The sequence below is a fragment of the Carcharhinus amblyrhynchos genome, chromosome 30, assembly GCF_965287045.1.
Source record: "Carcharhinus amblyrhynchos chromosome 30, sCarAmb.v2.hapA, whole genome shotgun sequence".
Classification (NCBI taxonomy): Eukaryota; Metazoa; Chordata; class Chondrichthyes; order Carcharhiniformes; family Carcharhinidae; genus Carcharhinus; species Carcharhinus amblyrhynchos.
In genome coordinates this window covers 24,143,966-24,157,328 of record NC_137353.1, presented here as the reverse complement: position 1 = coordinate 24,157,328, position 13,363 = coordinate 24,143,966, and the positions used below count along the sequence as shown (strand labels likewise).

Below are 13,363 nucleotides of genomic sequence, written 5' to 3'. Positions count from 1 at the left end.
AAATGGTTAGCATTTTGGGTAGAAATTGTCAGAACTGGAGAAGGTTAGAGATGTGATAGGCTTCAAGTGAGTAGCAGCATGAAAAGAGGTGAAGAGGAGGAAAGAACAGGAGAAGTTCTTTAATGGAAAGGCAAGAGAGATTGATGACAAAAGTATGATGGTGCAAGAAAAAGAAGATGATGATGGAATAAAGTAACAAAAGATGAGTCCAGGGGAGTTGTAAATGGCAAAAGCAACAGCTACCAACATTAGTAACAACTGCTATTTGACCTGAAATTGTTGAACCCTGATGCCTCTAAATTGCCTTATTGAATTGAAGATGCAATGCTGTTCCTTTCCTTTCACTTAAGTGTTAAGAGACTAAGGGCAGTAATGTCAAGGCTTGTCATTTCAATTCCCAGTGGAATTCCTACTCCAGATTTCCGGATCTACAGTACTTTGCTTGTTTTGAAATCTGTTAAAGGCAGGAAAGGAGTTAATTTTGATAGCCCGGACTTTTTCTTCTCACCACCTGTCTTTAAGCAGAAAGGTGTCCTCCTTTTATAAGTGGTGGTGTGCTTCCTAGCCCCTCACTTTTGGTTGATCCACTTTTCTATTTATAATCCTGTAACAAACTTGAGATAGGATGAATTCAGAGGGTTAGTTTATTTGTATTAACTTGAAAATGCCAGTTGGGGAACCCCTGTGTACTTGGACAGTAAAAGAGGTATGGAGAAAGAAGGAATTAGTGGGCAAAGACCCACAGCAGCTAGAATTATTGTTTCACATGTGTTCAGAATCAAATTCCAGTAGGTATTCCTTCACCGATTTCGACAGGGTGAAAACTGATGCTGCGTAATTCACTTTTCCAGTAAAGTTGACTTTTATAATGAGATAAGTACACAGATGAATCAGTTAGGACATCTAATAGAAACAGTATAGAATGAGCCAATTATTCTACCTAGGCAAAGCCCTTGTACTGTGCTGTTGCTGGTTAGGTGAAAAGATTGCGGACTGACATTTTTATCAGTACCGCCAGGCAATATTACTGGTTCTGCCAGCTAGGGGTTTGTGCATGACTCCCATCTCTCCACTCTGGCTTTGACAACTGGGCCTCTGAAATTGTTTGATGCTCCAGCCATTAAATCCTGAAAGCGAGATTGCAGGGTTATTTGTATTAGCAGGTGACACAGCACCAGTTAGCCAGACCTGGCTTATGAAATGCAGATGGTTTTTGAATAGTTCCCTTTGAATTGGGTCTCTGCAACCCATATGGGTTGTTAGTGCCTGTTTAGAGATAACAGTAAGTTTCTGCAGTACTGCCATATTAGCTTCTGTTGTTCAGACAGACCTAGCTTCAGCCATTTTTAAATGGTCTTTTGTCCAATTTTTTTAAATTATAGAAATTAGTCGTGAGGACAACTATATATATTCTGTAAAAATCTGGATTGTGAGGTCTTGCACCATGACAAGTGTCTCACTTAAAATGGTTATACATTAGTACTTCAGAATTTTAATCCACCAAGCCTCCATAGATTTTACGTGCAAAAGTGCCACTCCAGCTTGTGAAAAACATTTAATGTAGGATGATACGTTCGACAACAGCACCAACTAAACTTTTATTTATGTAGTAGCTTTAACATAAAATGTCCCAAGGTGTTTCATAGAAATGTTATAAGGTAATATTTGACACTGAACCATGTAACCAAGTGAGTCCCACTAAGCTGGACCTAAGTGAAGAGGCATTGGCGAAGGAATGGTGTTCTCAACTGTGTCAAAAGGCCAGACAAGTCAAGGAAAACTTTCAAAAGTAGGAATTTATTATTTGCACTTAACACGTGGCCCCTTGGATTTTGGCTTGTCATCTTCAATTGGATCAGTCCCATGCTTTTAATTGTATGTTTCAATTCCATCATTCTCCAGATAAGTGCTGAAATTGAATCCAATTATGGCATCCACTTCAATGACCTTCCTTGATAATGTGCATTCTCTAGTTATATGCCAAGTACAATACTGAAGTTTTTAAAAGACAAAAAATCACATTTGTATTTTGATGCTGTTTAACAATATCATCGCTTCTTGGCCTTTTGGCTAAGATCAAGTGTCGTATCTGTCCTTATCAGTTTAATAATATCATCCATCATTTATCCAAACACAACAGTTATTCTATAATATAAATTCTAGTTGTTATTTGATTTTGAAGGGCATCTTAATTCAAGAATGATGAATTCTGAATTAATTGACCAAAACTTAAAAAGTCCATGTAGCTACACCTGCAGTGATGTTGGGTGGGAGTTCAAGGATTTTAACCTAACAGCATTGAAGGAACCATGATATAGTTCCAAATCAGGATGGTGTGCTCCTTGGAGGGGAGCTTGCAGGTGGTGGTGTTCTCCTGCAACTGATGCTGTTATCCTTCTAGATATAGAGGTGCAGATTTGGAAAGTGTTGAAGGAAGCTTCACAGGCTGCTACTGTACATCTTGTATGTGCTGGACACCTGCTATCACTAGATGGGTGCCAATCATGGTGGACATTGCTGTCACTATTGATCAGTAGTGGGATGGGCAGCTGCTGTCTTAGATGGTGGAGTTTCTTCAGTGTTGTTGGAGCTGCAGATTGTACAGGCCTTGGTAGTCAGGAAGGGAGTTGTTTGCAGAGTTCCCAGCCCTTGATCTGATTTTATACCGCAATTTTTAAATGGCTGGTATGGTTAAATTTCTGGTCAATGATAATCCCAAGAATGTGGATGATAAAGAAATTTTGCAATTGCCAAGGCATTGAATGTAAAGATGAAATGGTTAGATTTGTCTTATTGGAGATGGTTATTGCCAGGCACTTGTTGAAACAAGTGTTACTCACCACTTAATTTAGACAGAAACAATAATGTAGCAATAAATAAGATTGGATGAGTAATCCAGAGGCCCATTCTCTGGGAACATAGGTTCACATTCCACCGTAGCCATTAGTGGAATTCAATTAATGAAAATCTGAAATTAAAAGTAGCGTTAGCAATGGTGACCATTAAACCATTGTCAATTGTTGTAAAAACCTACCTGCTTTACTCATGTCCTTTAGAAGGAAATCTGCCATCCTTATCTGGTCTGGCCTCAATGTGAATCCAGAACCATAACAATGTCGTTGATCCTTAACTGTCCACTGAAATAGCCTTGCAAGTCACTATGTTGTATCAAACTGCGATGAAGTCTAAAAGGAATTAAACTCTTTGGACCATCTAGCGTTGACATGGGAGCAGAAACAACCACGACAAACCCAACGCTGTTGATTCTACAAAGTCTTCTCCTCTAACATCTGGGAACTTGTGCCAAAATTCAAAAATGGATAAGGAATGTTCAAAAGTCAAAAATGGGTAAGGAAACCTGTTGCTGATTACCACCTACCATCTTTCCCTAAGCTGACGTATCAGTAATTCACTATGCTGAACACACTTGCAGGAAACATTGAGAATGTCAAGGGCATGGAATGTACTCTGGGTGGCGTATTCTGGGTACCTGAATGTCCGTCACCAAGAATGGTTTGGTAACACAACTACTCCTGACCAAGCTGCCTGAATTGTAAAAGTCATGGCTGATAGGCTGAGTCTGTGGCAGGTGGTGAGGGCACTAACAAGAGGAAACAACTGACTTGACCTTATCTTCAACAATCTATCTGTGGTAAATTTCTCTGTCCGTGACAATATTGGTAGAAGTGACCATTACACAGCCATTGTGAAGTTGAATTTCCATCTTCACATTGAAGATATCCACTATTGTGTTGAATGTCACTACCACCATATTAAGTTAGGTAGATTTTGACAGATGTTGCAACTCAAAATTGGGTAACCGTGAAGCGTTGTGGCCCATCAGCAGTAACAGAATTGTACATTTAACCACAATCTGTAACCTCATGGCCTGGCGTATTCATCACTTTAATACCCTGGCATGATGGTAATAGTAACCCAGTTCAATGAAGAATGCAGGATGGCATGCCAAGAGCAGCACCAGACATCCTTAAAAATATGTCAACCTGGTGAAGCTACAACATAGCAAAAAGCTGAAGCAACATGTAAACTTGGTTAAGCAATTCTGCAACCAATGGATCAGATCTAAGCTCTGCAAGCCTGCCACATTCAGTCGTGAATGGTGGTGGACGGTTAATACTCTGGAAGAGATGGCACTGCAAAGTTCAAATATTGAATGATGGCAGAGTTCAGCACATCAGTGCAAAATAGAAGGCTGAAGTATTTGCAACCATGTTCAGCCATTCATGCTGAGTGGATGATGCATCTTGAGGGATCCTGAGATCCCCAACATCACAGTAACCATTCTTCAACCAATTTGATTCATTCCACTTGACATCAAAAAAGGCTGATGGCACTGTATATTACAAAAATTATGGGCCCTGACAATATTTTGATGCCAGCATTGAAGACTCCTGTACTAGCCACATCACTGGTCAAGACACACCAACCTGACTTGGAAATCTTATCATTCTTCCTTCACTCTCACCGAGTCAAAATCCTGGCATTCCCTGCCTGATAACTGTGGGTGAACCTACCATATGGACTGTAGGGATTCAAGGAGGCAGTCGCCATCACTGTGATGAGGCCAATTAGAAACAGGCAATAAATTTTGGCCTAGCTAGTAATGCTTACATCCTATGAAGGAATTTTTAAAAAAACCCAAGCTGGGATGTTATCCAGGAACTGCTGGACATGGACAGCTTCTGTGTCTGAGGAGTTGTGAATATTCTATGTGGGTTGGGTTTGACCATGTAACCATGCAATGCTCCAGTCAGTTGGACTTTGCCACACACCTGCCTCGATTGCAGGTTTATCAGGTACTGATCTAGACACAACATCCTTGAGACCCTATTGCAAAAAGAAATGGTGGATTCTGTCAGATCAGAATTTTCAAACAAACACCAAGTAGCTTATTTGGTGGTGGGAAGGGCCCACCTGTTCCCTGCTACGTGCATTTCCAGAGTCTCACTGCTTCTACATGCTACCTTTTTAAGATAGTTGCAATACGGAAGAGGTTGTCACCCAACTCCTTCTGGGGTGTGTCTTTACCAAGCAGGTTTGGAAAGAGATACAGTGATTTTTGTTGAGGTTCATCCTGAACAGCTCCATAATACAAGATTGTGTGCTTTAGGGATTATTCCCAAGGGCACACAACAAATAAACATAAATATGTTCTTTTGTATATTCAAAATGGCTGGTTCCCCAGTGGAAAGAACTGTTGACGACAGTGTTGTAAATGAGCACATTCCCTGTGAGGGATATATAAGGCTTAAGGCAGTCGCTGAAAGGCTCGGTGGGGTAAAGGCTGCTGTTTTAAGTAAAGCCTTCCTATCATAAGATACAAAGGGGCTACATGGCCTGTGAAACTCATCAGATTGTACATTTGACATGGAATGATTATATGAAGTATGATCTGTAAATATAAATGTAGTGAGACATCTGAGTGTCTCCTACTGTATTGAAAGAAATGAATCTATTTTCCATTTTCAATAACAGTTCAAATATTTAGCATACAAATTTTATGAAGTACATTTTTGGAAAGAAAAGTTTTCTTCTGAAATGGAAGAGACCCAAGCTTGTGATATATAGAATATTCAATTTCTTGTGCCAATTACCATTGCAAAAAAGTACTTCCAAGAATTGTAATATTGCTTCTTTTATGGCGTGTTTTCACTCTTTGTTTTTCAGTGATGTGAACCAATGACTGATCGATCAGAAGAGAATACCTATTAACAAGAGATCCTGCAGTTTGCAATGGAGGAAGTGAGTTTAAATGCAATTCAAATCCTTTCATTGTACAGTGGATTCTGTAATATTATTTATTATCTTTCATATGCTGCTGAGAGGGAACAAAATTAAGTGCCTTAGACAAAGAATAAGTAGGGGAGGGGGAAATTGGTTGTGATGGCTGTATTTCTCTTTTCTCCCTGACTACAAACTCTTGTTTTAAATTCTTTATTTTTATGGCTTAGAAATGTATTGGATGACATGATGATTGCTTTTATCTCTTGTGTGATTTAACACTTCCTGATGTATCTGATCAGCTGGGTACAATCCACAAAGTGTTTCCCAACCATGGTATCAGTAGTTCACCTTCCCAAATATCCATTTTAGAAGAAATCCTAGATTTCAGCCCAATTGTTTGAGATGGGGTTGTACCCATGTTTCCAATTATCTTCAAGAATGCTGTAAGCATTATCTCCCACCTTGGCAACAGAGAAGGTAATTTCTAATGAATTCATACTCCATCTTCCTCCTATTTTCAAATGTTTTTCTTAAAAACAAAGCAGAATATTGTGGATGCTGGAAATCCAAAATATGAACAGAAAATGTTTGAAATAAACATGTCAGGCAGAAGAAAAAATAGGGTTAGTGTTTCAAGTCCACAGCCTTTCGTCAATCCAAATAGCATAATTGTATGTAATGATAAATATCAAGGAGCTGTTTCGCTTCACAATTCTTGGAGCTAAATCTCATCCTGTCTTCACAGACACATTACCAACAAGGTTTTCAGGTTAATGGCTAAAATTTTCTGGTCTCCAAAGATTGAAGTAATATGCAGGGATGTACTGATGGCTGAACTGAGATTAAGTAACTCACCCACAATTATAGTCCGAGACTAGAACATTTCTAACTTGCTTGGCTCACTTATCCACTAGATAATGCTGTTCCATTGAGCCACATAATTCCCCATTTGAGATATGATAACATCCACAAGATGCCCTGTCTCCTTGTGGGTGTTAAACAGTCAGTGGTACTATCTAAAGGTGAATAAGGGTTTGTCCTGCCCACCACCACTGGTTGAGTTCATTGACTGCAGTTTAAAGTAATCACATTGTATTCAAAGAACATTTTCCAATAAGGTGCTACATGATCCAAGCTTTTTGTCCAGTGCATTACCTAATCTTTTGCAAATAGTGCATTGTGAATCTCGGGTTCCAAAATCCTTGCTTTTATTTGCAAATAGGTTTATAATAGCCAATCTCATAAAATCATCTTTGTTATAACCCTTACTTTGCAGAGTGTTCAGTTTTCTGTACCTAAAATTGAGATGTTATCTGATGTACCTCCACGTGTGTTGAAGGGACTTCCTCAAGAGGTGACTTTACAACCGTCGGCAGTTGATGAAAAACGCTTAGGTGAGTATCTGTGGACAGTTTCTTAAGCTTAAAGGTGACCAACTATTGAAAGTTATATTTTATCTTTTGAGAAGTGTGCAGTTTGTGTGCATGTTATTTGGACTTTGGTCCTTTGTCGCTTTCTTTGGCCCAGCTTTGGAAGGAGCAGAGTTCAGGTCAGCATTCCGTCTGTACGTGAAGTGCATGATATTCAGATTGATAACAGAAAAAATATCTTAACTGTTCACATCACCTCCTGCACCCACATCGCGCCCCCCTCCCCCCCACCTTTCCATCCACATCATCTCCAAGCTGACTTGCAAAGCCATTTACAAATATTACATCAGACTTGACAAATGACCAGCAGTCCTGTGTGATGTAATTAATAAAAATGCTATGTGGAAAGCGCCATGCACAATTACTGTCTAATACTGCAAAAACAGTGAGTACTTTTGCAGCTGAAGTATAAACGCTTGAATTTCATTGGCCACTTAACTTCTTAAAACTTTGTTTTTCAGGAGTGTGGGCCACAAGATCCATTCAGAAAGGCAGAAAATATGGGCCATTCTCTGGAGAAAAGAAGAAAAAATCCCAGGTCAAGAACAATGTGTATATGTGGGAGGTAAGGTCTGTCTGGATTCCAGATGGTTAGTGAGTTTTTTAAAAGACGTAACTAGTTCTGTGAACAAATGCTTTAATATATATATCCTTTTGACGCATTCAGAAAGTGAATGTACATTAAATATGATTACTAAAAAAAACTTTTTTATTGCTGAAATAACAAAGGTTAACTTTAGAATTACAAGCTTCAACCTTCATTTTATTTCCTTCTCTTCCCTGATGTCATCTGTATCCGAAAATTGATACACCATCTTTTTTAAAAAAGCACAAAGGCTTTCGGACTTTTTCTGTTTTTGTGAAAATGTGACTTTATTTGAAAAATACTAACTTGCTCTTCTATAAATCACTAGAGATTAATCTGTCATAAATTGCTTCATTCTCATTAGGCTATCTGTCTATCTGATGAGCTGGAACATAGAAATCACAAAATATTTACAACACAAAAGGAGGCCATATGGCCCATTGTGTAAATGCTGATCGAAGATGAGCTACCCAAACTAAACCCATCTTTTCAGCCAAAGTCCATAACCTTGCAGGTCATAGCTCTTCAGGGTGAAAGCCACATACTTTTTTAAATGTGATGAGAACTTCTTACATGTTTCCTGATGTTCTCTCTCATCCTTCTACCAACTAATTTTAAATCTGTGCCCTGGTTTTAGCCTCCTTTGCTAAAGTAAATAGGTCATTTCTTTTAACCCAATCTAGGCCCCTCATAATTTTATACATCTCAATTAAATCAACCCTCAGCCTCTTCTGTTTCAAGGAAAGCAATCTCAATCTTTCCTCATTGCTGAAATTTTCCAGTCTTGGCAACACCCTCATAAATCTCTATACACTCTCAAATGCAATCATATCTTTAGTATAACCCTACAAAGTACTCAAGCTAGCTAATCTAATAAGAGTTACATACCTTTCTAACATAACCTCCCTTATTTGGGTCTCTGTAGAGACTGATAACAATTTGAAGAGCAATTTGAACTTTTGAGTAGTTAGCTGAAAGGATGGCACATCAAGATTTCGTCTTGTAAAGGAACCTTTACTGTATCAATGACTAATTTTTCAGGCAACTTGCACTTTAAACTACGAAACAGTGTCAGCATTTCTACTTTAATGACAACTAAAAATCATAACTCCTCACAAATCTGGTCTTGAAACTGAGTTCAAGTCTTCCATGTGGTGAACAATAGAGTCAGCATGTTCTCTGCTTAAGGTGCTGGTCAGACCAACATCTCTGTCTTTTTACTCTCCAACTTTTGGCTGCAATCTACAGCAGACCAAAAGCTGCAACTCCTCATGTGATGTCTCTGGGTTTTCCCTGAGTTCAGAGAGATGCTTGAAACTTGATCTCAAAATAGCTTCCCCTAACCACCTCCCCATGGCAGTGGGAAACACACAAGCCTTGAATCCAAATCGAATGTTAGTCAGCTGTTCTCCGATCACCACTGAGAAACAAACGACAGTTTCCACCTCAACTCTGATACCAATAACAACTTTTAAGTTTTTGGAGTCTTGGGGTTGTTTTATTGGTGACAATAACCGCTGTTTCTAAATTCACACTCTGTAAATATCTAATGCCTCTCTTTCAGTAACACAATGTAACAGTCTCATTGATTGAACAATTAAATCATGCAGAGTTACTGTCAGACAGACACTAGCCTAAAATCCTTTCAGTTAACTTGCATGTCAAGATACAGCCCCAGACTATGATAATCTTTATAAACCAAATGTTTATATTCTGTGCCTCAGCTAATGAAGGAAACCATGCCATCTGTCCTCTTAACCACCTTATCACCTGTCCTGTTACCTTTAAAAACACGTGCTCCAAGATTTCTCTGCATCTTTGCACTCATCAGTATCCTTCCATTTGCTGGGTACTCTCTTGTCTCCCAAAGTTTTGATGTTGTATAAAACAAAACTGTTTGTTTTTTGCACTGCATTTCATGTTTAAATTATAGTTGCTGTTTTGACCTTATGGAACAATGCATATGCTCATTATGCTATATCACAGAAGAGGTGTGTTTTTGTCTGAAGCCTTAACTGAGTTGATCCTGATGTTTATCTGTCTGTATCATTTTCAGCATGCTGCATGTTTAGTGAAAGTACAAAACCTAAATTAAACATTTGAACAAACTTTGTGATACTATTTACAGTACATTTGATACAACATTAAAATGATCTACCATTTGTTTAAACAAATTGAGGCAGATGCCTGGAAGTTTTTCTTTGTATATCAATGTGTTTTTAATAATGCTGGATTATTTGTGACTATTGATGAAAGGGAAATAGTTGGGGATAAAGGTGATGTGGTAATATCAGGAGGGCAAAAGGGGGACACTGGATTGTTTTGGCAGACAAAGCAAAAGAGAATCCAAAGAGCTCCTACAAATACATAAATTAAAGGGCAAAAGAGTAACAAGGGAAAGAATCTTCTATGTGCGGATCCACAAGAAATGGGTGAGATCCTAAATGAATATTTCTTATCAGTGCTCACAGTTAAGGAAGTCATGGATGTTAGGGAAGTCGGGGATATCAATAGTGACGTCTTGAGGAGAGTGTACATATAAGAGAGAAGGAGGTGCTGGAAGTCTTAAAGCGCATCAAAGTAGATAAATCCCTGGGACCTGATGAAGTGTATCCCAGGACATTGTGGGGATGTTAGGGAGGAAATTGTGGGTCCCTAGCAGAGATATTTGAATCATTGATAGTCACAGATTAGAGGGTGGCAAATGTTGTACCTTTTTATTTAAGAAAGGCTGCAGAGAAAAGCCTGGGAACTACGGACTAGTGAGTAAGTTGTTAGAAGGTATTTTGAGAGACAGAATCTACAGGCATTTAGAGACGCAAGGACTAATGAGGGACTGAAAGAGAAAATGTCAGAAAATCTCAGCAGGTCTGGCAACATTTGTAAGGAGAGGAAAGAGCTGGCGTTTTAAGTCCAGATGACCCTTTGTCAAAGCTTTGGGTACTGGGATTTCGTACTTCCTTCGCTCTACTGAAGTCATTGACTGTGGTTGGGATATTGTTCCATTGAACCGGGCAGCTCTTGTCATTTTACCAAAGTGGCTGTTCTTCATCTATGAGATGAGATGGTGCATGTCAGGAGGATATTCTAGTGGGGTCACAATTGATTCTGATTTTGTTTGACATTCGAAATTCATACCTTGTGGAGACCACTGAATATTGATCATTAAAGGATTGGATATACAGCAATGATAAAATTTACTGTATCTCTCGGTATTTTAATGTTTGGTTTTTTTCCCCTCAGTACATTAAAATTTGTTTTTTGTAATTGGTCAGGGCTGATATCCCTGGCTGGCATTACTGGAGGTTTCACCATGTGATGTTTAATCCTGTAATTTTATGCAAATGTTGTTAATTTTACTTTACAACAATTGAGTCCCCAGTAGTTGAGTATGTTTACTCATGATTTCAATCCAGCAACTGTTGGGTGAGGTCTTCTGAAAAACCAGGAGCCTAACTACGAGTAGGGGAGAAGGAAAGCATATTGACTGTTGTAGAGGAGAAATCGAAGATGTAGAAGTGATTTGCTGAGGTAGGACAAACTTTATATCCACCAGTAACTCACGAAAATTGCATTGATATTGGTAACATTCTGATTTTCCTTCATTACCAACAGAAATAGTATAACTGAAAGCCTAAATGCATTTGGTGGTAATAAGTTTAATTCCCCAGTTTCCTACCTGCAGCTAGTAGTAATCCTAAAACCAACCCTTGCTCCATCCCATACAATCTTGGAACAAAAATCAGAATCCCCTTGCTCTGCAAAATATGCAGGTTTTTCAGTCAATGCCATTTGTGATGACACATCTTGCCATCTAATAGCCATCAGTTCAAGAATCCTCCTTCCTCCTTGGCTCTTCCAGTGAGAAGTCTCAGTCTCCATCTCCTTGTTTTTCATTTGTCCTCCAGTGGAAATCAATTTCACTATTACTCGATGCAAAGTCCCCAACTTTCAGTCATCCCTGTACTGACTGCTCACCTCACAGCACTGCTCCCACCTATGCCGTTGTTGTTGCTGATTCTACAGAAAATGATGGGCCATATGTGTCCACACCATTTCCCAGTGTGTGCTTCCCCTGACCCCTATTTAGTTTCGTTAACCCCTGAGCATTCTCCAAACCCCTGAGCCTCTGACCATCAACTTGTTATATCTGGCACACAAGCTCTCTGCTGTGACATTTTGTGACATCTTGGGGGGTTACTGCAGAAAATTTATGACACACAAATCTACAGGTGCTAGCTGCAGCAACTGAGCAATTCATTTCTTATTCTGGGAAACTCCTGAGCAAGTTGGAAGAATTGTGTAATCTGAAATTGAACCAGATTTTTCAGATCATTACTTCTCATCCATTCAAACTTTTAGCTGTAGCAAGCACTTTGAATGTGTTTAGTAACAGTACATTTGAGGGTTAACGCTACCCCCAGTCCCAAATCTGTTATTGTTCACTGGTCTTGGTCTAGTGAACCAGTATTCATTGCCAGGAGTATTCAAACACTGAATTGACTTAAGTGGGAGGAGAAAACACAGATGGTGTGAAAGTAATCTATCATCATTCACCTTATATTATGTCAAGAATGTTTTAAATATTTCTGCAGTTCATTTGAAGCTAAAGCTGAGAATATAGATATCAAACTGGCAAGCCTTTGGATTTTTTTTAAATAAAACATTCTTCCCAGTGTGATTTCTGGCTTGTAATGTAATCAGCCTCAGTGCCCTGTGTTATGGTAGTTTTCTGCCACTGATTGCTATCTAGGGACCTCTGCTGGGAAGTATGTATGTGTCATGGTCAGCAGAGCTTGAGGTACCCCTCTCCCACAAGAGTTGAATAATCTTCAGGTGCTTATTGTGCTGGCTGACTGCATGAAGACTGACCAAAGTACAGGACAACATCCTGAACTATACTTCAGGAGGGGTGGGCATAAAATTAGCAAAGGAAGGGAGAGAAAACAATTGTTCATAAAAGGTATAGATCAGAAGAGCAAATATCACAGTGAAGTGTTTAAACCTCTTGGTGGTATCTCGTACAAATTTTCCTTTCTCACTCCCCTGCTCTGAATTGCACCCATGATTAACCACCTCACTTCATTCCTGTGACCATATCATTTGAGAGGTCTGTGCTCTTGCATACAAGGGGTTACGTTCAAATCTGTTGTGGGGTTGAGAGTGAAAATGAGAGGATCTACCTCACTTGAAACAATGGTTTTCTCCATTCTACTGAGTTTTAGGATGATGGCGCAGTGCACCAGTAAAATGTTCGCTGATTTTTTTTTTGTTGAAGGGAACACTCTGAATGAAGTGTCCTTTCCACAACTGACAGCTAATTAAGTGCAGTTAACTGCTTCATTTTCTGAGATTGCTACTTGGGACAGTGTAAGCTTTCCTCACGTTACTTCCAATTGAGCTGGTCTGGGATGCAAGGGAATTATTCGTTGGTATTATGGAATAGCCCAAAAGAAATGCCAATGTTGTTGTAACTTATAAAAGATTGGAGGAGTGTTTTAAATAAGACTTGCTTTATTTTCTTCCAATCTATTTTTTTAAAAAACTATCTAAAATTTGTTCTGCAGTATCCATATTGCTACAGTTTTAAATTTAATATTCG

At 39.0% G+C, this 13,363-nt stretch overlaps 1 protein-coding gene and 1 pseudogene across 5 annotated transcripts in view; both read left to right on the top strand.

Annotated features, from left to right (window-relative positions):
* LOC145360251 (PR domain zinc finger protein 2-like) overlaps positions 1–13,363 on the top strand; it is a 178,835-nt gene that overhangs the window by 92,343 nt on the left and 73,129 nt on the right. For all 5 annotated transcript variants that reach the window (XM_080215329.1, XM_080215333.1, XM_080215331.1 and 2 more), the window contains exons 2-4: positions 5,689–5,763; positions 7,022–7,139; positions 7,637–7,740. In XM_080215329.1, coding sequence (XP_080071455.1) covers positions 5,755–5,763; positions 7,022–7,139; positions 7,637–7,740 — 231 coding nt within the window. In that variant the 5' untranslated portion in view covers positions 5,689–5,754. The remainder of the gene's footprint in view (positions 1–5,688; positions 5,764–7,021; positions 7,140–7,636; positions 7,741–13,363) is intronic.
* On the top strand, positions 2,051–2,192 carry LOC145360337 (U2 spliceosomal RNA; annotated as a pseudogene).